Source organism: Balaenoptera musculus, chromosome 20 (assembly GCF_009873245.2).
Source record: "Balaenoptera musculus isolate JJ_BM4_2016_0621 chromosome 20, mBalMus1.pri.v3, whole genome shotgun sequence".
In the NCBI taxonomy this organism is placed as follows: Eukaryota; Metazoa; Chordata; class Mammalia; order Artiodactyla; family Balaenopteridae; genus Balaenoptera; species Balaenoptera musculus.
The window spans coordinates 57161889-57186262 of NC_045804.1; the positions used below are offsets into that span (position 1 = coordinate 57161889).

A 24374-nucleotide genomic window follows, 5' to 3' on the forward strand; every position below is an offset into this window, starting at 1 on the left:
ATGAAAAATGCTAAAGATAACAGAGTTTTAGGGCATGTTCAAAGTAAAAGCAAAGAAACTTAGATACACCCAAGGAAAGGAATGTTAAAGCAAAACCCAAAAAAAAGAACTCCAGTTACTAAACTTTAATTTTGCTCCTGACTTAAGAATGACACTCATATGAAAGAGGAAATCTATATAGAGGAATTGAATTTTGAAAACAGCCTGTGAGAGAACTTCCAAATAAAGGGCTCTGGGTGTCTTCAAGTGGCCAGGTGTCCTGGCCTGGGCTCCCCAGAAAGCAGGGCCAGGACGAAGGCCTGATTGGGAGGTGTGATCCGGGAGCAGGAGGGAAGCCGCACGGGGAGGGAAGGCGGTGCTGAGTTGCGGGCTGGCTGCGGGGGGCCCGCGGGCTGCAGGACTGCGTAGAGGGCAGGCATCTCAGAATCGTGCATCTGTCCGGGAGGAGAAAGAGGCAGGTACTGATCTCCGGGGGCGGGGTGGTCAGCTCTCCAGTACTTTAGGGCTGAGCACGCGTGGCGGACTCCGCGCAGGGGAAGGGCTGGCCCGGGCGACGGGCCGTCGGCCTCCTGGCCGCGGGGAGGCGTCGTGGGTGGTGCCGACACGCACCGCGCAGGGCACGGCAGGGCGGGGCTCCCAGAGGGGAGGGGGTCCCTGCACGTTTACCCGTGCGGGCTGGGCATGCCCTCGGCGCCAACGCGGGTACAAGACCCGGGCAGGCGGGGGAAGGGGCTCGGCTGCTGCGGGGGGAGGAGGGTTTGCGGGCCGGCGGGGGCCGCAGAAGCGCGGGGAGCACCTCGTAAGGACGCGGCCCTGCGACCCTGAGCGGGCGGGACGCGACCCGACACAGCCGAGGAAGCGGCCCTCCCCGGGGTGCAGTTAGCAAGCGCGGTGTTAATTCCGCTGGAAAATGCCCCAAACCTAGCCCTGCCCTAGACCTTCGCGCTCGGCCTGTGAGGGTCCTAGAATAAAGTTTGTTTTCCTGCCGGCGGAGCAGCCTCGGACTCCGACCTGCTCTGCTCTTTCTAGTGACTTGCCCGGGCCCAATGGGGGCGTCGTCCCGGGAGGGGGGGAAGGGGGCGGTGGGCCCTCCTCCTCCCCCCTCCCCCCGGGGAGACGGGCTAGCCGGTGGGAACCCCGGCGTGGGACACGGGCCGGGGGCTGATCACCGCGCCCCGCGGGCGCCGCGCAGGCCCTTATTTGGTCCTGTGGCTCGTCTGCCCGCCTCCTCCCCAGCCTCCCTCCGGCACATTGCTAAACCCCGGGGCTTCCTCTGTCAGACAGGCGGGCAAAGGTCATCTGAGTTCAGCGCTAACCGGAGGCGGGCGGGCGGAGTGCTGGCAGATCACCTGGGCCCGGGACCCGGACCTCGGGCTGCAGGAGCCGCGCCCAGGCCAACGCGTGGCTAGAGCCGCTGGGTGCGCCCGAGACCCCGGGGGACCCGCCGGGCTGGGGTCGGTGCGGGGACGTTGCGAAGCGGGCGGGCGGCTGCGGGGCGTCCCTTGATCGCCAGGGACCAGCCTAAGAGGAGTAGAGAGAAATAGAAACCGGGGGAAGAGGAGGAGGGGGAGAAAGGAAAGGACAGAGAGAGAGAGAGAGAAGTGAAATAGACCAGCCTGTGTCTGTGAAGTGTCCGCTCTGACAGGGGCCCCTCCTTAAGCAGTTTAAGAGCACAGACAACGATCAGATGTCCCAGGAGACCCTCGTCCACATAGGCTCCCCACCCTAACCGTACAATGGATCTTCGTTTCTCAAGGACAAAAAGCAAATCATGACTGTTAGGTATACCTGTAGCTCTCCTTTCTCTGAAAGATGCGTTTTATGTTAGTATCACAACAAAGTGTGCAAAAAGCTTGCAAGGTGAGAAATTCTTTTCCAAAAATTGCTAATTTATTAGCTGTCTTACATGGCAACTGAAAAACAGAACGTGCTCACTGAACTCCCTTCAGAGGTCACAGGGTTCTGCTGGAGAGGCCCAGGCCTGTGTCCGGACCCCTCCCCTCTCCCCACCGGACACACAAGGGCTCCCCTGAGCAGAGGCTGTGTAATAATGTTCTCAGAACAGAGAAGGAAGGGCCATAGCCTAAACTTTTGATGGGTCTCTCAATCTTCTGGTGCCTGAAACGTCTGCCTCATTCCTTTTTCTAAAAAAGCCAAATTTAGGGTTATGTCAGAGAAGGGGTTCATCCCTAATTTTGGCAAGCACCCGAGACGCTGTCACGTGCCAAGAAACAAGAGCAGACATGTACAAAACAAAACAAAACAAAAAAACAGACAGAAAGCCAGAGGGTGGGGTGCAGAGTCCCCCGGACCACTTGGCCTGCTCACCAGGACACCCTGGAGTCCCAAGGGGTGGGGGAGAGGGGCTGAACCAGGGAGCCTGAACCAGGGAGCCAGGGCAGCTTAGGATGAAAGGGAACCTTAACTTGGAGGTTCCACTGGGCTGCAAGGCACTGTGGGTGCAGGAGGACCAGACCAGTGCTCAAATAGCAAAATCCAGGACAAACGGCACCGTCAGAAACAGCCAAACACGTTGCTACGGGGGATCAGAGAGGAAAACTTAAGGTTGCACAGTGTGGATAAAAAAGACTTCTGTGGAGGTGGAGGCGTCTGTGCTGGGTTGGGAGGAACAGGCCTCCCGGCAGGGGCCAGAGCTCCAGTAAGAGGAGGAGAGCAGAGCACGGTGTGCAGGCTGAGTACGGGGCTGTGGCTGAGACCACAAGTCTAGTTTCGCTGGGCAGGGGGCACCCGCCGCCGTATAGAGACTGTCGTACAGGGAGGAGCACGGGGTGGTTTCTGCAGGGCAGTGGGCAGATCAGGTTTGCTTCAGGAAATCAACCTGGGAACAGTGAGGGGTAAACTGGGGGAGTGGAGCATAGCGAGGCATCGGCAAGGTCCAGTTCAAAGACGTGGCCATGCGGATGGAAGAGAGCAAGGCGCCAGGAGCTCTTACGGAAGGAGACTTTGCCAGATTTAGCAGCTGATTGGATGGCTCATCCATCATGAATAAGGAAGAACACAACATCGAAGGTGATTCCACCATCACACACGAGGGCTCCACGTTTAGAAACAGTGCCTTCCTTACAGTCAGATGCCATCGCTTTATTTAGTCATCACTTGGTGTGACGATCCAAAGTGCCAGAATGGGCACTGAAATTGGTGGTACCCGACTATAGAGAGCTCATCCAAATGGTGCTTACTTTTTTGGGTTCGTTTTAAGATCATCAAAATTACAACAGCATGTTAAAAAAAATAATTCTCATGAAGAAGCTGTAGCCATGGAGAAACTCTCCGGGAATAGCCTCAAGGGAGCAAGAACCAGAACTGCAGCTTGGCGAGCTCTTGAGTTGGGATGGGGGAAGAGGATCAGGTCTGGTGGAGCAAAGACAGCGCAGAGCTGTCAACGGGACCAGCGCCGCGCAGGGCTTGAGGAAGAAAAGGCCGCTGGATTTCACCCCTTGAGAGACCAGGGCTGGCCCTGGAAGCAGTGCCCATGAAGAGGGGCAGGCAGTGCAGAAGGACGGGGTCAGTGGGTGGTGAGAAAGCAGCACCAAGAGCTTCAAGAAGTTTGGGAGGAAGTGAGAAGGGAGGCCTGCAGGACCCGGAGTCGGACCCAGAGTCTGCGGAAGGGTTTGTGTAGCCCTGAGGATGTCTGAGGATGCGGCAAACAAGTCAGCTGACTTGGTAGAGAGTAAAGCTGCCTGGTGAGGGCAAAAGGAGAGACGGAGGTAAATCCTGGGCAACGTGTGGCTGCAGGGGATGGTACCACGCAGGGAGCAGAGCTACAGGCTTGCGCAGGGCTAACGGTTCCCGCTCTGTTGGCTGCTGTGAGGATGAAATGAGATAATACCTGACAGACACTTAGAACAGAGCCTGGCCTGTGGTCAGGGTCCAATAAAGGTCAGCTCGTGACCTGATTCTTGATTGGAAGGGGATCTGATGCCAAGGAAGGAAATGGGTGATGGGGTGTCAGGCCACAGAGAAGTGTGGTCCACGGCAGACAGCCCACGTGATTAGATCACAAATGTGAGGGAGAAGAGCCAGGCTCACGTGACCTGACTGTCATCGGCCCAGCAGGGGGCCTTCAAAGGTTTCTGTGGATTCGACCTACATTTTGGGAGGCTATCAGCGAGCGGACGTCTCTGCAGAACCCTGGATGCAGATGGTGGGGTAGAAAGACGGAGACTAAATGCAGACACGGCTGGAGGGCCGAGCAGAAGCAGGGGGAAACTGAGCGGACCCAGGCACCCACCACGGTGACCACGCGGGACGGTGGTGCCGGCAGCAGAGGTGACATTTCATACTGCCCGGAAGAGGCCTGAGAGGAGGCTGAGGAAGGTCTGCAGTGAAGGGGCTGGCGGGACAGGGAGGCTGTGAGGGAGACCGAGAAGAGCGGCTGGAGTTGCCTGATGGCTCTGGACGGACACTCACATGTACCCGACACTCCCAGCCCCGAGGGCGACGGGGTGCTGGTCACGGGCACGAAGAGCACGGGGCCCGATGGTTCGTGAAACCGTAGTGGGCTGGTGGCCACCCACATTCGTGGGGACGCACGCGAACATCCTCCCTACAAAGGATTCCAGCAGCTGTGAGAAGGGCCTGGTGAGGTGAACGGCTGGCCAGGAGCAACTGAGTAAGTGTCAGGGGCGACTCCAAAGCTGTGGCTGACCTGCAGGGGCTCCTGAGTAGCCCGACAGACAGGCCGGGAGGTGAACTAGACATGAGACCTTGATCAATGGGTTCTGATGGAGCCCAAGTGGGTTCTTACTCTAACTCAACAAAGTTAATGTTAATCGCGGGGACTTCCCCGGGGGCCGGTGGTTAGGGCTCCGCGCTTCCACTTGGGGACCCGGGTTCCACCCCTGGGCGGGGAGCTAAGATCCCGCAAGCCGCAAGGTGTGGCCAAAAACAAAAAACAACAACAGAAAACCCCCCAAACAAAAAGCCCAACACAGGGACTTCCCTGGTGGCGCAGTGGTTAAGAATCCGCCTGCCAATGCAGGGGACACGGGTTTGAGCCCTGGTCCGGGAAGATCCCACGTGCCGCGGAGCAACTAAGCCCGTGCGCCACAACTACTGAGCCTGCACTCTAGAGCCCACAAGCCACAACTACTGAAGCCCGCGAGCCACAACTACTGAACCCGTATGCCACAACTACTGAAGCCCATGCGCCTAGAGCCCTTGCTGTGCAACAAGAGAAGCCACTGCAATGAGAAGCCCACGCACCGCAACGAAGAGCAGCCCCAGCTCGCCGCAAGTAGAGAAAGCCCGTGCGCGGCAACAAAGACCCAACGCAGCCAAAAATAAATAAATAAATAAATAAATAAATAAAATAATGCCAAAAAAAAAAAAAAAAAAAAGCCAAAACATGTCTCAAAAGAAAAAAAAAAAAAGTGTCAAAATCTACCTTGTCAAGAAATGAGTTCAGGGGCTTCCCTGGTGGTCTGGTGGGTTGGACTCCGCGCTCCTAGTGCAGGGGGCCCAGGTTGGATCCCTGGTTGGAGAACTAGATCCTGCATGCATGCTGCAACTAAGAAGTTTGCATGCCGCAACGAGAATCACGTGTGCCACAACTAAGACCCGGTGCAGCCAAATTAAGTAAATAAAGTAAATATTCTTAAAAAATGAGTTCAAAATGAACTATTGTTCTGCATCAGAGTTTTCCAGCTGAGGCCCACAAATCCCTAGATGTCTGTGGCCAAATTCTCAGCGCTCCAGGAGTTCTTAGAAAAAGGTATTTTTACTGAGATAACAATCTAGAAAAATTGTGATTATGTCATTGACAAGAGAGCGGATATGTTCATGTGATTTTAGTGCTTGTATTTACATGTGTGAGATCACATGTGTATTCACAAAGTTCCTGAGATACTTTTTAAAAAAGGACTCAATAATACATATGAGCTAAACATGAACAGAAAATTAAGTTAGGAAGACAAAAGGATCCATGCACCACCCAAGATTAACGAACCCTGCTCCACAGCACTGTGGGTGGAAAACCACCCCACGTTCTCTAGGCAATAAAGGCTAATCTCTCTGTACTAAGCCCTCCTTCCCCAGTCTTGTGGTTCCCTTAGCCCCTCTCCTGTGGGGTTACCATGGACCCAGGCAGCAGCGTTTAGTGGGTCGCACCCCAGGAGCAGGTGGGACCTAGAATTAACAACGTGAAGACATATTTTAGACTCGATTGCAAAGGGCCTGCGGTGATTCCCGCACCTGTGTGCACATCAGGCTCCAGTCTTTCCCTCAACGATGCTGTGGTTTCCAGACCTGTGTGCTGGACTCTGCCCTGGTGCGCCTCTGTTTCTTTACTAAGAGTGGAGCCAGCCCACTTGGTCAGGGCCTCGCGAGGGTCTGGTGAGGTCACATGTTAAAAACAAGTGCCTTGTTTCCTGTCCTAGATGCTGGCTGTGGTCTGGCTCCAAACAAGAAGGTCAACTCAGAATCACCCCGGGCCACTGGCCTGACTCTGACGCCCCTGTTAGCTTGACACTTGCTGCGGTGTCGCACCCACTAGCCTGGGCCTCCTTGGAGACAGATGCTAGTCCAGTTCAAGTGCGTTCGCCCCGTCCTCAGGCTGCTGTAATCTGACGGCTGGTGGGCTGGCCTGTGCTGTTGAGGTCCCTGCCCCTCCGGTAGACATGCCTGTCCGATGTGACAGCACGGAGGGGAGGGGGGCGCAGTGGGGGCTGAATTTAGCTGTAACGGGAATAAGTTAATACAACGTATAGAAGATCCTCTGTTGGGAAGTGCAGTGAAATGAACAGAAAAGTGAATGAAAATTGAAAGTTAGAGATACACACGAATGTGCTAAAGGATACCTTGGGGCTTGAGGCCATCCTAAACGGTCCCCCTGAACTCGCAGGCAGATCTCTTGACTCCATGCATCCACTGAGAAGGCACAGTCCTTTGATGCAATAAGCCTCATTTTATGCCTTACAGGGCGGCCCTAAACACGGACAGAATTAGCACCTAAAACGTGTAAAATTTCGCTTGTGAAGATGAGTTTAAAATGAACTGCTGTTGTGCAGCGAGGTTTCTGATGAGGCCTGCAGAGAATTCTGGCCTCCTCTTCCCTCGGCCTCACATCTGAATTGCTCATCCTGACCCATATCTTTTTTTTTAAAATACTATTTATTTAGTTAGTTTTGGCTGTGTTGGGTCTTCGTTGCTGCTCGTGGGCTTTCTCTAGTAGCGGCGAGCAGGGGCTACTCTTCGTTATGGTGCGCGGGCTTCTCATCGCGGTGGCTTCTCTGGTTGCGGAGCATGGGCTGTAGGTGCACGGGCTTCAGTAGTTGTGGCTCGCAGGGTCTAGAGTGCAGGCTCAGTAGTTGTGGCGCACGGGCTTGCGGTGCGTGGGCTTCTCATTGTGGTGGCTTCTCTTGTTGCAGAGCACGGGCTCTAGGTGCGTGGGCTTCAGTAGTTGTGGCACGCGGGCTCAGTAGTTGTGGCTCGTGGGCTCAGTAGTTGTGGCTCGCGGGCTCTAGAGCACAGGCTCAGTAGTTGTGGCACACGGGCTTAGGTGCTCCGCGGCATGTGGGATCTTCCCAGACCAGGGATCGAACCTGTGTCCCCTGCATTGGCAGGTGGACTCTTAACCACTGTGCCACCAGGGAAGTCCTGTGACCTGTTTCTTATACCACATTCCAATCCCCTCGCCTCTGGCCTCACTCTTGATCTCCTATTTCTGGCCTTGTCCTGACTTTCAGCCTCGAACCCTGACACTGTCTTTCTGGCAATCCCCTTGGTTCCCAACTGAAAAGTGCCCCACCGATTGCACAATTAGAAAGTTACTGTGACCCTGACAAAGAGGGCTTTCAATGGCAGGAGGAGGGAGGGAGGACAGGGAGCCAGATGTGACTGTGCTGGGGAATGAGTGAGAGACGCAGATGGGATGGAGGACAGGTAATACTTGATTATACGGAAGAGAGAGGAGGGGGCAGGGGTGGGATGGGAGACAGTTAAGTGGAGGGGTTTTTTTGTTTGTTTATTTGAATGATGCAAGAATCTTGAACAAACAGACATGGAAAGTAGCCAAAACAATGAAATAAGAACAAACAGAAGCAAATGAAAATTTCCACTGAAGCTCCTTATGGGTGTAACAAACTGTGGCAAAGGTCAGGATTACTGATGAGGTATCAGTGGCGAGGCTGTAAATAGCAGGTGTCCAGGTGTCTCCTGGCCGACCTGGCAGCTGGTTCTAGGAAATGGACCGTTGGTTACTCTCCTCTCTGAATTCTGGGAGCTTATTTCACAGGTAAGGCAATGCAGTGAGCAGCAATTTCTGGCTAAGGATAAAAGCCAGGAGACAAGCAGGCGCAGGTCGGGAAGTGGTGAAATCGACCTCAAATGAGATGGAAGGGAACGGCCTTTGGGCTTGGGGTGGCCAAGACGAGGCGCCAGCCAAAACTTGAATTTCAGACAAACAGTAAATAATTTTAAAATATAATTATGTCCTATGTGATATTTTGGACATATGGAGATGAAAAAAAATGATTGTTTACCTAAAACTCAAATTTAACTGGGCCTCTTGTCCTTTATCTGGCAACCCTGTTTAGGGTACATACCTTTCTGCAGTATAACATTATGTTTTTTGAATCACAAAATGTTAGTTGTGAAAAAAAGACTTCAGAGATGATCTCACTCAACATCCTTATTTTATTTAAGAGAAGAACGAGGATCAGAACCCAGATCTGCCTGCCTTCTGTCACCCTGCTGGGCAGAAGCGGGGAGCTGGGGCCACATCATACAGTCCCCAGGGCTGTCACAGAAGAGAAATGCCCAGGAGACATCGTGAAATTCTCTAAGAGGCCTTATTATAAAATTAATTTTATTATTAAAAAAAGGAACACGCCATCTATTCTATGACGTCTCTCGGCACCCTTGAGGAAGGAGGTGCACTGTTAAATGGAGCGATCACATATAACATATCCCAGTCACAGAAAGGCTGAGAGATAATAGTTTACACTGGATACACCGGACATGAGTCCAGGGTTATGTCTGCTTCAGTCTCCGTGGGCAACGGCTCGCATGTTTGTAGGTAGGTGACCGATAACCATCTAATGAAAAAAATGCCACGTCAGTTCATCTCAGGTTGGATCTAGTAATTTGAAACTACTTGTGGGATCACAGAGGATCAGTCCAGGAAACCAGCCTCAAAATAAGAACCTGGGCAGGATAATGAAGACCAGGGCAGGGATCTGATTTATGGAAGTGGGAAGACGAAGAGTGTCGGTGAGGCTGGCATCTGATGAACATCTTAAGAGTGTAGCTCGGTGCTGAGCAAACCCCCACCAGGACCTGGACTCAGCTCTGTAAAGACTGACGAATGAAATACAAGATGAGGAAGACAGTCTTGGTCAAATACTTGAGAGAGGCAGTGACTCATTCTTTAAAACAAGTCTGTGGCTTCCTGTGTCTGACCAGAAGCTCAGGGCTAGACAGCAGCCTAAGTGCCTTGGCCATGCTCCATAGCCTTTCACCTGATCTTGACTCCCCAGATCCCATCTCCTGGCTCTGCCCCTGCAGCCCCTCCGGAGCCCCTGGGACTTGGATTCCTACATGTTTCTGGCTCTGTGAGTGTGTCTGGCCCTGGAATCTGACGGTCCCTGCCCTGACTTCTGCTCCTAAAGGATGCTGTTCCAGCCCACCTGGAGGCTGAGGGGTTAAAAGTGCCCACGTGGTCATCGGATGATCCCATGCTGTAGCTGCTCTACACACTTCTTCGGGGTGGCTTAATAAGAGTAATGAGAGACATTCTGATTCTTCTTCAGCTCAGCTAGGACCAATGGAAGAGGTGTCTCTATGCCTCACCTTCTCCTCCGGAAAATAGTGATTTCCAAAGTTAAGGAAGACACTGGATTGGAGGGTGACAAGGAGAAAGGGATGGCAGAGAAGGAGTAAATCTGCAGGACAGTTTGGTGAAAAGTAAAGGAACTTCATTCTCATCTGTTGGGCAGAAGGAAGCTGAGATGGGGGAGGGCCTCTCCTCAAGGAGCTGCATCCAAGGACCAATGTTAGTTGCTTCCGCAGTCTTGTAAGGAGTGACTGGGGTCAGAGCTAAGGCTGTGTTATCGGTGTGCGGGGTCAGGGGACAGCATACTTTGGGCTACACACAGAGGTTTCCCCAGGAATGCCAGTGACTGGAGATTCTGGTATTTTCCTCCTCACTCCTGCAGTCCTTTCTGCTCTTGAATCCCTATCAGGAGCCTGTTCCCACGCCCGAACGCCAAGCAAAAAGACCAAATAACGCCCCCTCCCAGGCGACCTGATCCAGGCTTGTCCACTCCACTTCCCTCTCATGGGAATTTGGACCTGCAACTCAGACACAGCAGCCCAGAGGTGCCCAAACATTACTGTGCCTTAGGATCATCTGGGGAGTCTGTAAAAAATGCAGAATCCGGATCCCTCACCCCACTAGAGTCAAGAGGATTACAGTAGAGCCTAGGTACCTGCATTTCCACAAGCACCACAGGTAATTCTGCTGCACCAGGCCGACAGATCACTCCCTGTATTTTATGAAATACCATTCCAGTTAGTCTGTTTGGATGGAGGGGGGCCATGCAAAGCCAGGGCCATGGAGGCCATAAGCACAGGCCAAAGCAGAGGGGAGACCATGTGGCCCTGGTGTGCTTTGGGCAAGTTACTTAACCTCTCTGTTTCTTCATTTCGAAAATGGAGAAATAACAGTATCCACCTCATAGGACCGAGAAGCAAACAAGTTAATATATTTAAAGCATGCAGAATAGCGCTGGATACACAGTGAGGATGTGTCAGCTCTTATTGTTATCAAGCTGCTGATCCTGTTTCACTGGAGAGGGAAGAAACGGGGAAAAGGAAGTGGCAGCAGAAAGGGATGGCTTGGGGGAGAGAGGGCTTCGCTGGACGCTGGCGTCTTGCTCTCTGCCTGCACGACACACCACTCCCCTGGTGTTCACACCACACGGCTTGGGGCCTCTGGCACTTCTGGGTTTCCCACCTGTAATGCTCCCCTGCTGCTTCTTCACCAGCCTGGCTTTTACGCATTCGTGACTCGGCTCAGGTCACTAGAACAGTCACATCTTAGGAAGACCTGCCCCATACCTCAGGTCAGGCGCAGCGGCGCTCCTTGGAGACCTTCCTCTGCCCTTGCCCTCGTGCTCTATCTCTGCTCTTACCGTGGCGTGATGGAGTGTATGTGCTCATCCTCTCCGTAGCCTGGGGGCTCCTTGAGGGGTGAGTCTGGTCCCGGCTGTCAGCCCAGGTGTGGAGGCCAGGCAGAGGGGAGCCTGGGACACCTGCTCTACTGTGGCCAGCCCTGCACAAGCCTCCACTACCCCCAGATGCACTCAGCGGGCAGGTGAGGGTATTGAGTCTGAACTTGGTGGTCAGAGAAAGACTAATAGCCAAATCAGAAACCACAAGTCCATTCCTAAGACCTAAAAGCCAGAGACTTGTAATATGACTATATCCAAAAATAATTCAAAGACTTAGGAGATTCATGAAATTGGTTTCTACCACCTCCTTGAAAAAAAAAAAAAAAGGAAGGGATTAATACTTATTGAGCAGTTATACTTGCCAGGCTTTGGGTTCCGGATTTAGTTCAAGTAAGGGGCCTGTGAGGCAAGCAGCACCCCTGCTGTGTAGCTACGAAGCCATGATTTAAAAAAATATATATTTTATTTATTTATTTATTTGGCTGCACTGGGTCTTAGTTGTGGCATGTGAACTCTTAGTTGCAGCATGCATGTGGGATCTAGTTCCCCGACCAGGGATAGAACCCAGGCCCCCTGCATCGGGAGCGCAGAGTCTTAACCACTGGACCGCCAGGGAAGTCCCCAAAGCCATGATTTCTAACACACGGCTGTCAGCTGCCCAGCACTACCTGGCACAAAAGACGAAGCAATGGAAGACCCTCAGGTCTCATCCTGGAGGTGGGCAGGAAGCCCGCACTGCAGACACTGGTGTATAATTAAACAGTGTTTTACTCGATGTATCACGCCAGAGTGAGCGGCCATGGGGACTTATTTCATGATGGTTAATGATGTTTCCAGCAAGGCCATGGGACAGTTTTATTAGCCAAATAAATTATGATACAGGTATCCCATGGAATAGTATGCAGTACTGAAAAATGAACTATATTTGTGTTTGTATGTAAACATATATTTGTGAAGTATTGAAGGTATGGAAGTTTACACATCAAGAGGTTAACAGTGGTTTGTTCTGAGGCGAGAAGTGTATGGAAGGAGACATTCATTTTTTTCACTTGATTTATTTTTGTACTGTTTGTTTTCACAATGAACATTGTAAATGTTCTATTATTAAATGTTACTATTATTTTCATAACAGCTTGGTTGAGATATAATTCACATGCTATGCAATTCACTCACTTAAAGTGCACAATTCAATGTGTTTTTGTTTTTAGTATGTTAACAGAGTCGTGCAACCGTCACTGCAGTCAATTTTAGGACATTTTCATCACCTCAAAAAAATAAACCCCATTATGAGTCCCTCCCCACTCCCCTCTCCTCCCCACTCCTGGCAGCCACTAATCTACTCTCTGTCTCCATGGATTTTGCCTGTTCTGGGTGTTTCGGATCAACGGACTCATACGCTATGTGGCTGTTTGTTATCTGGCTTCTTTTTAGGTTCATCCACACTGGAGCATGTATCAGTACTTCACTCCTTTTTGTGGTTGAATAATGTTCCACTGTGTGGGTAGACCACATTTTGTTTGCCCATTCATCAGCTGATGGGAATCTGAGTTGTTTCTAACTTTTGACTACTGTGTACAGTGCTGCTGTGAACATTCATGTACACGTTTTTGTTTGAATGTCTGTTTTCAATTCTTTTAGGTCTTTACTTTGGAATAGAATTGCTGGGTAATGGTAATTCTGTATTTAAGTTTTTGAGGAACTGCCAAACTGTTTTACATGATGACTGAACTATTTTACAAACCCACCAGTACATGAGGGTTCCAATTTCTCTGAATCCTGGCCTACACTTGGTATTTCCCTTTTAATTTTATTTTTAAAAAATGGTCAACCTAGTCGGTGTGAAGTAGTGTCTCACAGTGGTTTTGATTTCTATTCCTGTAATGACTAGTGATGTTGAACATCTTTTCCTATGCTTATTGGCCATTTGTATATCTTCTTTGGAGAAATAGCTATTCAAGTCCTTTATATATTATTTTATCTGTTATGTATACTATACTATATATAGTATATAAGGTATGTTACATTTATATCTGTCTACCTATCTATCTTATCTGGATATTAATCCCTTATCAGATGTATGATTTGCAAATATTTTCTCTCATTCTGTGAGTTGTCTTTTCACTCTCTTGACAGTATGCATCAGGCACTAAAGTTTTTAATTTTGATGATGAAGTCTATTTTCTCTTTTGTTGGTTGTATGTGCTTTTGGTGTCATATCTAAGAGGGCTTTGCCTAACCCAAGCTCATGAAGATTTGCTCCTATATTTTCTTTCAAGAGTTTTATAGTTTTAGCTCTTATATGTAGGTCTTTTTGAGCTAATTTTTGGGTTTAGTGTAGGGAAGGGGTCCAAGTTTGTTCTTTCGTATGTGGATATCCATTTGTGGAAAAGAGTACTGTTGCCCCATTGAACTGTCTTAGTAGCCCTGTTGAAAACCAATTGACTGTATATATGAGGGTAACAGTATTATTAAAAAAAGAAAGAAAAAGAAAACCTAAAAAAGAATAAATCCTATAAACCCTTCCAGTACAGAAACTGGCTAGTTAAGCTGTGGCTCAGCCTTGCAGAACTAGGTCTATCTCACCATGACAGTTTTGCCAAAGTACTACCACGTCGTCTTAAATTGCAACACATACAGGCAGCTGCAATTTTTCTCATCCCAAGGGCTCTCTGGAACATCCCACAAATGACTAAGAATTATTTCTTGGAACTTGGTGTTATGGAGAAATAATCTGAAAAACTGACCCAATAACCTTTCTTCTGGATCCTAGCACTCTTTGTCTATAAGACTTGCATGGTAGAGAATTAGTTGCCTCTTATCCAAAGTTTTTGGTTCCTAGTACAATTTTTGTAGATGCTATAGACTGAATATTTGTGTCCCCTCAAAATTCGTATGTTGAAACCTATTTCCCCAATGTGATGGTATTTGGAGGTGGGGCCTTTGGGAGGTGACGAGGTCATGAGGGCAGAGCCCCCCATGCATGGGATTAGTGTCCTTATAATAGAGACCCCAGAGAGCTCCCTTGCCGCTTTTGCCAGGAGAGGATACAGCAAGAAGAGAGCCATCTGTGAACCAGTAAACAGGCCCTCACCAGACACCAAATCTGCTGACACTATGACCTTGGACTTCTCAGCCTCCAGAACTGTGAGACGTAAATTTCTGTTGTTTATGAGCCACCTGATCTGTGGCATTTTTGTTATAGCAGCCCAAATGGACTAAGACAGCAGAGGTAAGGGTGAGCTGGCTAAACTTACTTTGGTTATTAAAAGGTCTGCTGTTTAGTTTTGTACATCCCTATTCAGCTGTCTGATGAAAGGACCCCAGCATGTCACAATGGACATAGTCTACTGTGGATGTCATGAAATGTACAAGTGCTTCGTAAAATGGAAAGCACTTAAAAGTATATCAGCTATATTGCCAAGCTGAGCACATAAACCTCCATTTGTAGAAGAACAACCGTATCTAAACATGTCCTGCTCTGCTCCTGATAAGATCTAGGCGCTTGAGGTAAAGTCGCCATCTCATCCAGTCATTGTACGTATAAGAAAAGAGAAGCCCAGAGAGGGGACATTATTTGCCAAAGGGAACACAGCTGGTTTGTGGCAGAGCTACAACCTGAAGCCCCATTTCACGACCCCTGGACCAGAGCTCTTTCTGTCATACTGTACTTCGCTCATTTTCTTTTCTCTGGTCTTGATTTCCTCTTACTCATTCTCCCTTCACCTGCTAGCAGGACTCCGTTCAAGTGGAAATATGGACTTCCACTTACAGTGCCAGTGACATTTCCACTTCACTCTCTTCCCTCAAACTCCATCGAAAACAACAAAAGGAATAACAGTTATTGAGCATCGACTTTGATGAAGCAAAAAAACCCCCACCATATCAGAAAATCAGAAAACATAAACATACCCGCCTAATACTGTAAGATCTGCCCCAGAAAGAGGGGCATACAGCTGGCCAGCAGATGCTCTACCTTGCATCTGCTTTTAGCAGGATTTGAAAGTCCCTCAAAGTCAAGCCTCACCATCCTCAGAGGCACCAGTACTCTTTGATTAGCACTGTGAGAACCAGAGATAATAATGGTCAAGGAGAAGCACACTTTGAAGGAGAATCATGTTGATAAGCTATTTCTAGTGCTGTGACATCATGTCTCCTTGCCCCAGGAGAGTACCAAAAGGCGAATAAGAAAAAACACAAGGGCTTCCCTGGTGGCGCAGTGGTTAAGAATCTGCCTGCCAATGCAGGGGACACAGGTTCGAGCCCTGGTCCAGGAAGATCCCACATGCCGCGGAGCAGCTAAGCCCGTGCGCCACAACTACTGAAGCCCGCGCGCCTAGGAGCCTGTGCTCTGCAATAAGAGAAGACACCGCAATGCGAAGCCCTCGCACCGCAACAATGAGTAGCCCCTGCTTGCCGCAACTAGAGAAAGCCCGTGTGCAGCAACGAAGACCCAACGCAGCCAAAAATAAATAAATAAAATGAATTAAAAAAAAGAAAATGCACGAAAAATAAAGGTGCCTCCATGGTAAAGGAAAGAGAATATCTGAAGAGCTGCGGTTGAAGACAATAACATTCAGTAGAAGTTTCGGATGGCCTAACCACTGGACCGCCAGGGAATTCCCAGAAATAATATATTTTAAAATAAATCTAATGAAACTTTTGGTTTACAAGTAATGTATGCTCACTATCAAAACTATGGAAAATACAGAAAAGTGTAAAGAAAGTATACACTGCTTTTTAAACTCAACATTATATTATGAACATCTTCCTGGGTTATTAACTGTGCAGAGAAAACTCTGAATTGTGGTTTAATGTTCTGGACCATGGCTATATAATTAATTGCCTACGGCTAAATTAGGTTGCTACCAACTTTTTGGTATTATGAAGAGTGCTGTAATGAATATCACAATACACAGTCACCTTGAATCCTATTTTTGTGGTATATTTGCAGCCTCTTTCAAGGAGTAGAATCAGCCACAAATACGTGCTTCGTTAAGCCCACCCTCGCTGGTCCCACTCTACTTCTATACTGACTTATGTGACTTGAAGACCAGTCATTTGACTTAAAGACCCAGCCTCCCTTCAGCTCCCAGAATAACCCGCCTTTGAAGTAACAGGGAAGCGGCTTTCCAAGTTCACACAGTAGCTCCGTATCAGCTCGGTCCACTTCGGTCTCCTCCCCTGGTTCCTTTTCTAGGAAACATTCCTGTCCTTCGCGCCCTTTGGGAGGACGGGAGCCCTGCCCTGCTCTTGCCAACTGGGACTGGAGCTGTGCCCTTGCCGTGTGCCCAGGCACTTCTTTGTGTATTTGGAGAAAGCCTGCGTGGAGCTTTGTTTTCGTCTCTTATAGTGAGAGGACGCTTGGTCAGATTCACTTTGGCAGTCGGCATACGGTCTTTTCCGGTTTTTGGAGGGGGAAGGCTCTTACTGGGTCTTGAGAGAGAGGGGGGGGGGTTAATTACAAACATGACCCAACAGTCCCAGACTCTCTGCTTTATGGCCTCTCTTTCACTGTATGATTTGCGTGGATTTATTGGATTAAAAAATTAGTGTATGTGCTAGGATAGAACGGGACAATGAGAATATAACCAAAGTGCCTAAGAAAATCTGGGCAAATCAGGGATGGTGCTGCAGAGTCTAAGGTAATCTTGAGCTGGGGTTTGAAGGATGAAGAGGAGTTTGCTAGAGGGCCAGGGTGTGGGGTGCTGGGAAGAGAGGAAGCGTGTGGAAGAGAGCCAGGCACATGCATGGGTGTGGACGCAGAGGAAAGTGTGGTGTGTTTGCGGCCCAGCTTACATACGAGGACACAGGTTGGGGCACTGGGAGTCCTCCCTGTTTTGGTTGTGGGAATAGCTGTGATGTGGCATCACAGGTGCAGGACCATGGGAGCAGGGATCAGACCACGATCAGCTCTGAGACCCCCCAAGTTTTGCCCAACAGTTGGTCATTGGGCCCGGAAGCATTTTAATGGGCCTGGGTTATGACCGGAGGGTCTGCTTTGTTTTATTCTGTCACAGTCAGGCCCCCCTTGAACCCCGCATTTCCAGCCTGAGCCTTTTGGAGCAGCTTATCTGACCCTGTGCCCACTCATCCTCCAGAATGAGGCCCATGAGACAAGCACAGTGTTTATAAAAAGGCTTAAAAGCATTATTATCTTTTCAAGGAATTCTATTGTATGTTTTGAACTTATCAAATCAAATATTATCAAAACATACGCAGAATTATTTCTAATTTAGCCTTCACTTGTAGGGATAGAAGCTGAGTACAGAGGGAAGAATGTTTTATTACTTAGGTGGAATAGTCTTTAAAAAATATAATACATCAATATAACCGTTTCATTGTGCTTCACTTTATTGCGCTTCAGAGATGCTGCATTTTTTTATAAATTGAAGGTTTGTGGCAACTGTGTGACAGCAAGTCTATTGGCGCCACTTTTCCAACAGGATTTGTGCTCTTCATGTCTCTGTGTCACATTTCAGTAATTCTTGTAACATTTCAAGCTTTTTCATTATTATCATCATATTTGTTATGGTGATCAATGATCAGTGATCTTTGATGTTGTTATTACAACTTGCTGAAGGCTTAGATGATATCTATTTTTTAATTAAGCTATGTATGTTGTCTTTTTAGACATAATGCTACTGCATACTTAATACACTATAGTGTCGACGTAACTTTTATATGCACTGGGAAACCAAAACATTCCTGTGACTTGCTTTATTGTGATATTTGCTTTATTGCAGTGGGCTGGACCCGAACCTGTGATATGTCTGAGGTCTGCTTGTACTTTTTTTTTTTTTTTTTACATCTTTATTGGAGTATAATTGCTTTACAGTGTTGTGTTAGTTTCTGCTGTACAACCAAGTGAATCAGCCATATGTATACATATGTCCATCCCCATATCCCCTCCCTCTTGAGCCTCCCTCCCACCCTCTCTATCCCAGTCCTCTATGTCATCACAAAGCATCGAGCTGATCTCCCTGTGCTATGCAGCGGCTTCCCACTAGCCATCCATTTCACATTTGGCAGTGTGTATATGTCAGTGCTACTCTCTCACTTCGTCCCAGCCTACCCTTCCCCACCGTGTCCTCAAGTCCGTTCTCTATGTCTGCATCTTTATTCCTGCCCTCCCACTAGGTTCATCAGTACCATTTTTTTTTTTAGATTCCATATATGTGCGTTTCTGCTTGTACTTTAAAAAGTAACATAGGCTTCCTAAAAAAGCAAAAGCAAAATAAAGCTGTACAGAATTCTGCGGAATTAAGAAGTGCAAGTGTCCTTCCCTGATCCAATTAAGTAGCAGCTACTATTAACGAGTCTGGTATATGTTCTTTTAGAAATTATCTGTGTGTACAGAAATGTGTGTTTACTTTTTGTTTTGTTTTGAAATGTGAATGAAATAATGCTATGGACTCTTCCTAATATATTAAGAAGCACAAAAGCAACAAATGAATACTAAATCTGTAGGTTGCATTTCCCAATCACATTCAATTCCCAAGTATCCTGGAGAGGGTCTCTAAGCTCCTTCTAGGCCTGAACCTTGGCACAATGAACGTTTCTGCAAACTCAGCAGTGGTCACTGTCAGGCCAACACCTATTACCTGGCTCCTGGACCTTGAACTTTTCTTCTCTTTCTTCAGCATCTAGCACAGCGCCTTTACCAGTCCAGGCACCTAATCTGCATCTGTTAATAACATGCAGTTAAATATCATATGATTCATTAAATTAGCAGAACCCACAGATGTTAAGGAACTAGGTAAAGTTACCCAAAGTATCCATTTGGTTGTCTGATTACTGAGATGCCTTCTCGTCTTGAGACCTGAACTTTTTTCCCTCTTTAAGGGGTTGGCTAAGGGTTTACTTTTTAAAAAAATATTTATTTATTTGCTCGCATAGGCTCTTAGTTGCAGCAGGCGGGCTCCTTAGTTGCAGCACGTGGGCTCCTTAGTTGTGTCATGCAAACTCTTAATTGTGGCATGCATGTGGGATCTAGTTCCCTGACCAGGGATCGAACCCGGGCCTGCTGCATTGGGAGCGTGCAGTCTTATCCACTGCGCCACCAGGGAAGTCCCTGGATAAGGGTTTACTTGACTGAGCTCCTCTGGCTAAATGTCTCCCTGAAATCCAGCCACGAAGTTCGGAACAATGGAAGAAAGCACACAACATCAACCAAGTGTTCTCTTAAACACATATTGGTCTTTCAAATACACTAACAAAGTGGTGACCTACTTTCTCGCAGAAAGTCAGGAATCAATTCTGTCTTCCTTTGTGCTTTCGAACCCTAGCACTGATGGCCATTTGCTAAATGTCTGGCCTCAGATGAGTCTCTTAAGCTTTAGTTTCTTCGTGTGAAACTAAAAAAGGATAATAAAGACCTATCTTTCTACAGTTAGTGGAAGAATTAAATGAGATGACCTTTGTGAAATTGTGAGTCCTTCATGGAGTTGACAAAGCACAGTGACCAGAGAGCCTCAGCTGGAACGCCAGCATTACCACATATTAGCTGGATGACCCCGGGCAAATGACTCAACCTCTCACGAGGCCTGTTTCTTACCTATAACATGGAAGAAGTAATTGGATTATTTTGAAGGTTTTAAGATCACGTATTTAGTATGGTCTTTGGCACTGACAATAACAATTTAATATACATTTACCATTATTATTCCGAGTGTAGGTCCTCCATAAAACTTTTTTTTTTTCTCTTTCTCCCCTTCATTCTTCTCTTTGACCCATCTAAGTAACCCAAAGCAAGATTCCAAAGCTCTGCTTTTTCTGGGTTAGGAAATGAGAAGCTGAAAGACTAAACGTTGCATGCTGCTAGGGACTGAATTGTGTCCTCCCAAAATTCATGTGTTGAAGCCCTAATCCACAATGTGACTGTGTTTGGAGACGGGGTCTTTAGGAGGTAATTAAGGTTAAGTGAGGTCATAATGGTGGGACCCTAACCCTATAAGACTGGTGGTCTTATAAGAAGAGGAAGAGAGAAACTTCTCTCTCCCTGCTACATGTGAGCAGTGAGGAGACGGCCATCCCGCACACCAAGAAGCAAACTCTCTCCAGAAGTCGACCCTGCTGCACCTTAATCTTATACTTCCAGCCTCCAGAACTGTGAGAAAAAAATACATTTCTGGGGACTTCCCTGGTGGCGCAGTGGTTAAGACTCTGCACTCCCAATGCAGGGGTCCCGGGCTTGATCCCTGGTCAGGGAACTAGATCCTGCGTGCATACCGCAACTAAGAGTTTGCAAGCTACAACTAAGGAGCCCGCCTGCTGCAACTAAGGAGCCCACGTGCCACAACTAAGACCCAGCGCCACCAAATAAATAAATATTAAAAAAAATAAACTTCTGTTGTTTAAGCCGCCCAGTCTCTGGTATTTTGCCATGGCAGCCTGAGCAGACTAAGATACCTGGTTTCCTTGAATCTTCAAACTGGCTTCTTGAAGTATTTATTTTTAACAAGTTTACTAACCCCCTACTGTAGCATCTTCAATGTAGGGGACATTGCTGAAGCTGCATGATCTTCGGGATATGTAAAAATTGTAATAAATTAAGTCAGAGTCTTCGTTTCTTATCAAAAGGATGCATGAGCCAACATGAAGAGGCCAAAGAGGAGACAACTGGAGTATCAAAGAACGCAATGACTTAAACTGAAAAACCGAACACGTGAACACAGAAGTTCCTAATGAAATAAAGCAGTGGCCTCCCCATCCAAGAAACAAGCAAACAAACAATGGGTTACCATCGGAGGTATGTAGGGGATCAACTCCCATTCTGAAAACGGCAATTAAAGGGAAAGAATTAAGCATGTAGCCTGTCTTTTGGGATCAAAGTACCTATCAGGATAACTAAATAGCCCCAGTTGATAAAGTTCTGCTTTACAGAAGAATGTATAGCTAATACATTTGGAACGCAGGAGACATTTAGAAAGTCACCGTTTCGCAACTTCTAGTTAATTAAGGATTCGTGAAAGCACCGCGTGAAAGGCTGACGTGGGTCTTCACAGTGAAAGGGGCGGCCACTGCCACGTGAGCTCACTAAGAGGCGCACAGTACGTGTGACAGATAGTCACATGCGTGACTGAAAGTGAGACAGACAGCACATGTCCTGAAACGACGGAACAGGGAGTACATAGTGCAGCTTTTTGCCCCTGAAAGTTAGCGTTCATTTCCAGTTTGCAAGAAATATGGAGGATAGAGGAACTACTTAGGTAAAACCACGAGGGAGCAGACAGACAAATCCTTCTGTACGACAACTGACTCAGGTTTTCAACAATCAGTGACAAGGTTGGCGGGGGGGAGGGACACGCAGAATATCAACCAGGTATAATGTGTGCACTTTGTTTACATCCTGATTTGAACAAACCAACTGTGAAAAGACATTCATTTTTGAGCTACTTGGAGTAGCTCAAAATGGACTGGTTGTTGGAGAAACCAAGGAATTGCTGTTACTATTAATTTTGTTAGACGGATAATAATGACATTGTGGCTGCATGAAAAAGAAGTCTATCTTCTTAAGAGATGTATCCCGAAGTACGTAGGGATAGAATAACCTGATGGTTGGGTTTTCTTTAAAATACTTCACACACAGGAGGGATAAATTGGGAGACTGGGATTGACACATACGCACTACTATATATAAAACAGATAACTAATAAGGACCTACTGTAGAGCACGGGAAGTCTACTCAATACTCTGTAATGGCCTATACGGGAAAAGAATCTAAACAAGAGTGGATACATGTATATGTATAACTGAGTCACTTTGCTGTACACCTGAAACTAACACAACAGAGTAAATCAACTCTACTCCAATAAAAATTTTTAAAAAATATTTAACAGCTAAGTTATAACTGCAAAAAAACCACAACTTCACACACAACAGATGTTATGTGGGGTCAGATGAAGTACGTACAGCAAAGGCTTGACAATCACTGGTCTCAGATTACAGGCATGTGGGGTTCGTAATACTGTTCTTTACACTTTTGACTTTTTTTTTTTGGCTGCGGCATACGGGATCTTAGTTCCCCGACCAGGGATTGAACCCATGGCCCCTGCAATGGAAGCGCAGAGTCTTAACCACTGGACCACCAGGGAAGTCCCTGAAATTTTTTCTAATAATTTTTTTTAAAGATTCAAGAGAAGCAGCTATCTTAAGACAAAATCTGAACACAAGTTGAAAAAATTCACTTGCACTACACTGTCACTTAAAAACAAATGTGAGGGGGCTTCCCTGGTGGCGCAGTGGTTGAGAATCTGCTTGCTAATGCAGGCGACACGGGTTCGAGCCCTGGTCTGGGAAGATCCCACATGCCCGTGGAGCAACTAGGCCCGTGAGCCACAACTACTGAGCCTGTGTGTCTGGAGCCTGTGCTCCGCAACAAGAGAGGCCACGATAGTGAGAGGCCCGCGCACCGCGATGAAGAGCGGCCCCCGCTTGCCGCAACTAGAGAAAGCCCTCGCACAGAAACGAAAACCCAACACAGCCAAAAATAAATAAATAAATAAATTTATAAAAAAACAAACAAACAAACGTGAAACTATTTTCTGTAGACTTCTCAAGTAAGATGTTCTTATCCACCCACATTATGTTTGTGTCTTTTGAGTGTACCACTGCATTTTTATTGCCAATGAATTTCCACTTGTTAAAAGATAAGTTTACCTGTTGTCAATAATCATTACGTTGGAGGGTGGAATCCCCAAAACATCACAGCTCTGCAAAAGTTCCTTCTTACGAATCTCCCCTTGATTGTAGTAATTTCCTGAGGATAACAAATACACAGTTGTCGATTTCTTTATCAGTGGAGATCTATCTGTTCACTCATTCTTATCTCATCTTGTTCCCTATAGGATTTAAGCTACCTGAAAATTCTGTGGTGGTGATAAAAAGTTGAAGAAAACGCAATGCTAGGGTTACTATCAGACACTCCTGTGAGAAGCAGTCTTTAGAATCACTTTTGAATTCTTCCCCATCTCTGTGTCTCTCCCTGTGTCTGTCCATCTGCCTGCCTGTCTATGTACCTTTCAGCCCCAAGCTACAGGCTTTGAGCACCTGCTTTGCAGTTAAACAGATTTAGGACTGACCCTTCTACAACCACTCAGAACAAGTCAGGTATCTGGACACACTATTTGTTTGGGCCCCTTATTATTTAATCTTATTTATTTTTTAAATTAAAGTATAGTTGATTTACAATGTTGTGTTAATTTCTGCCGTAGAGCAAAGTGACTCAGTTATACACATATATACATTCTTTTTAAAATATTCTTTTCTATTATGGTTTCTCACAGTATATTGAATACAGTTCCCTGTGCTATACAGTAGGACCTTGTTGTTTATCCATCCTATATATAATAGTTTGCATCTGCTTATCCCAAACTCCCAGTTCTTCCCTCCCCCACTCCCCTTCCCCTTGGCAACCGCAAGTCTGTTCTCTATGTCTGTGAGTCTGTTTCTGTTTTGTAGATAGAGTCATTTGTGCCATATTTTAGATTCCACGTATAAGTGATATCATATGGTATTTGTCTCTTTCTGACTTACTACTTCACTTAGTATGATAATCTCTAGTTGCATCCATGTTGCTGCAAATGGCATTATTTCATTCTTTTTTTTATGGCTGAGTAGTATTCCATTGTAGATATAAACCACACTGTCTTTATCCATTCATCTGTCGATGGACATTTAGGTTGTTTCCATGTCTTGGCTATTATGAACAGTGCTGCTATGAACATAGGGGTGCATGTATCTTCTTGAATTATAGTTTTGTCCTGGTATATGTCGTTTGGGCCCCTTTAAATTGATAGTCTTCAAATATCTGTTAAGCACTTATCTAAAGAGGCTGCTACTCCTGAGTGTTACAGGAAAATAGCCTCCTTCAGAGTTTAGTAACCAGCTATCCCGACATGTCCCTGGGGATCTGGACCACATCAGCACCCCAAATAGCTTACGAATACTTTATTTTCCCAACACATACACTATATACTTCCCAAGAATAGTTCTGTTAAGTAACTGCTCTGTATCCTTACAAATAACATACAGTGACGTTTTGGTACCACTTAAATTGCCCTTATGAGCAATTGTTTAGCTACTGGCCCCCTTAATTCAACTCTCTAGCAGATAACTGCATGTGTGCTTTGTGCTAGTTACTTAACTTTCCTGAGCCACGGTTTCTGTACCTGTGCAGTGGGG

The 24374-nt window shown here is 47.2% G+C and overlaps 1 protein-coding gene across 3 annotated transcripts in view; it reads right to left on the reverse strand.

The window, feature by feature from the left end:
- Nucleotides 1–24374, reverse strand: part of PIGL (phosphatidylinositol glycan anchor biosynthesis class L) — a 52721-nt gene that overhangs the window by 18185 nt on the left and 10162 nt on the right. The window contains exons 2-4 of one of the 3 annotated variants that reach the window (XM_036835432.1): nt 22851–22950; nt 1317–1521; nt 117–434 (exon numbers count right to left, since the gene is read on the reverse strand). In XM_036835432.1, coding sequence (XP_036691327.1) covers nt 243–434; nt 1317–1521; nt 22851–22950 — 497 coding nt within the window. In that variant the 3' untranslated portion in view covers nt 117–242. Of the gene's footprint in view, nt 1–116; nt 435–1316; nt 1522–22850; nt 22951–24374 lie in introns of those variants that run through there. The other 2 variants (XM_036835433.1, XM_036835431.1) reach the window with 2 other exon arrangements.